Raw genomic sequence first — 2500 nt, forward strand, 5'->3', positions numbered from 1 at the left:
TCATGATATTGCAACAAAATATTATCCGGGGTACAAAAGGAAACATCGCCCCAAGGCTTCGTTCCGGATGAAAGTACTACAGTTTTATCCAGAGAGAGAGTTTACCTACGATCGGGAGCTCTTTTCTATAAACCAGGAGCCCTACAATCGCCAGGCAAAATTCTGAAATTCGACTTACCAAGACATATTTTAGTATCGTATCAACGAGACATATTTAAGAGGTTCACAAGACCACATTTTAACACATACAGGCCGGGGACGTGTCACAGCCGAATAAAAGAGTCCGGCGTTACCTAGAGTAGACTAACGCGCTCCCAGGCTGAAGGGGCGAAAATCTAACTCGCCACATTTCAGAACCCGAAAATGCATTTTAGGACAACACGGACATTTAGAATACTGAGTCGAACACAATCTAAGACCAGAAGACACATTTTAATATGACAGACACACTATAAACGAAAATTACACACACTACTACCTAGATTCACCATGACACATATTAAGGTCAGCCGGGACACTCACCTCCTCTAACGGCCGTCCGTCGACGTGTGTCCATGTTACTGAGGGGCGCGGCGACCCCTCCGCCACGCAATCCACCACGGCCCCGGAGCTGTTAGTGAAGTGCAGGTGGCGAGGCGGCTCACTCACAAAGCCCAGGCGTTGGTGGGGGTCAGGGCTGGGGGCCGGGGCCAGGGAAAGGGCACGGGGGGCGTTCTGAGTGAGGGATAATGTAAGTGGAGTGTCCTGGTCTCGTAGGGGAAGGGCAAGTGGTGTATCCAGGTCTCGTGGAGGAAGGGGCTGGGGGGACTCCTGGGTGAGGGGAAAGGCAAGTGGAGTGTCCTGGTCTCGTAAGGAAAGGGCAGGTGGTGTGTCCTGGTCTCGTCGGGAAAGGGCAAGTGGACTGTCCTGGTCTCGTGGGTTGTCTTCATTTAGGGGTAGAACGGCCGGGTTGTCGTGCGTGAAGGGTAGGGCGATGGGGATGTCCTGGTTCCCTGGGTTGTCCTGGATAAGGGGAAGGGCAAGTGGACTGTCCTGGAATCGTAAATTGTCCTGAGTGAGGGATAGAGCTCGAGGTGTGTCCCGGGATTCATGTTTATACTGAGAAAGGGACTGGAAGCTTGGAAAATCACTAGTCTTAAAGAGGTCCTGGGTGTCTTCTGGATCCTGAACAAGTGACAGGACACGTGGCATGCCCTGGGTGTCCTGGATGAGAGGCCGGACACGTGGGTGTTCATAGTTGCTACCTGGGTCCTGGGTGAAGGGCAGGAGATGCTGAGCGATCTGGGTAATGGCGGTGTTCTGAGTGAATGGAAAGGATCCTGGGTAGTCTTGGGTGTGACGGAAAGGGCGCTGGCTGTCCAGGGTGTTCCGACTGACAGTTGAGTCTCTAGTCAGGCCTCCCACGTCAGCATCACCTGGAAGGATAGACATAAAGGCGTTAGCAATTTCATGTCCTGGGACAGCATTCTGCATTGCAAGGACTTCTGTCACACTGAAGTAATATTCAGATGTATAAAAACCGAATCTATATAATTCCACATACCTCTTTTCAAGAAGTATATATATATATATATATATATATATATATATATATATATACTTTTGATTGGAGGATTTAACAAGACTGCTTTATGACCATTACACAATTAGCTGTCCTACACCAGCCATACCATCCACTGAAAACAAACACTTAGAGGGAACATTAGCTAGGCTCACGTACAGGAACTCTGGAACAACTATAAAATCGGCCAAGGAAAGCGTGAGGGAATCTTTAAAAAGCTAACAGACGAAAGAATGGGATCTGCCTTGTTATGGGAAATGGAGTGTAGGAGTTGATTATTGCGCCTCCCACTATATGTACCAGTAACACAGGTAAAATAAGGCTGATTATGTAATAGGTCACATTTAATTACATATGCTTGTTCTGTGTTCTTGCTTTTTATAGGTGAGTGTTAGAAGATTTCAATCACTACAGTACAACGTTATCTATTATATCAATTTTCGGAAAGACATCGAAATGGAAGGGTTAATCTTCGCAACGCTGAGTGGAAATCGTACGACAGTGATAAAAATACTGAATAAACACGTTCTCGTGTTTAAGCAGCTACCCCTTCAATCAGACCACTTGTTTATTTTTCATCCTCACTCCCTCCAGACGATTCTCCTCACAATAGGATACGCCTTTCGAATTGTAGGGGTTAAATCTAGCTTTCATTAACATTTTTAACAGGGGGTTCTCTTAAACTGAGTAAAACAGTCTGATGGCAGCAAAAACAAACAACAAAAATACTTCACAGTACTGGAGGGTTTTTTTTTGAGAGTACAACGCAACAATATCTTCGTCTCGTAAGCGCCCCACCCCACCAACCCATTACTTACTCACATTCCCTCCCTCCCCCACCACCTACCTAATTCCCCTATCTCACCACCTACCCACCTCCCGTACACCACCGTCAACCTCCCTACCCCAAAGCCAACCCCCCATATCCTACCAACAATC

General features: G+C 47.2%; 1 protein-coding gene across 1 annotated transcript in view; it reads right to left on the reverse strand.

Moving 5' to 3' along the window:
* Window positions 1-1473, reverse strand: part of LOC145406769 (cell adhesion molecule Dscam1-like) — a 235237-nt gene extending 233764 nt beyond the window's left edge. Inside the window, exon 1 of the mRNA XM_080277865.1 lies at window positions 523-1473. Coding sequence (XP_080133991.1) covers window positions 523-1473 — 951 coding nt within the window. The remainder of the gene's footprint in view (window positions 1-522) is intronic.
* Between the last annotated feature and the right edge of the window lie 1027 nt (window positions 1474-2500).

This window comes from Coenobita brevimanus, chromosome 71, assembly GCF_032717465.1.
Source record: "Coenobita brevimanus isolate Jiangsu-jjx chromosome 71, ASM3271746v2, whole genome shotgun sequence".
In the NCBI taxonomy this organism is placed as follows: Eukaryota; Metazoa; Arthropoda; class Malacostraca; order Decapoda; family Coenobitidae; genus Coenobita; species Coenobita brevimanus.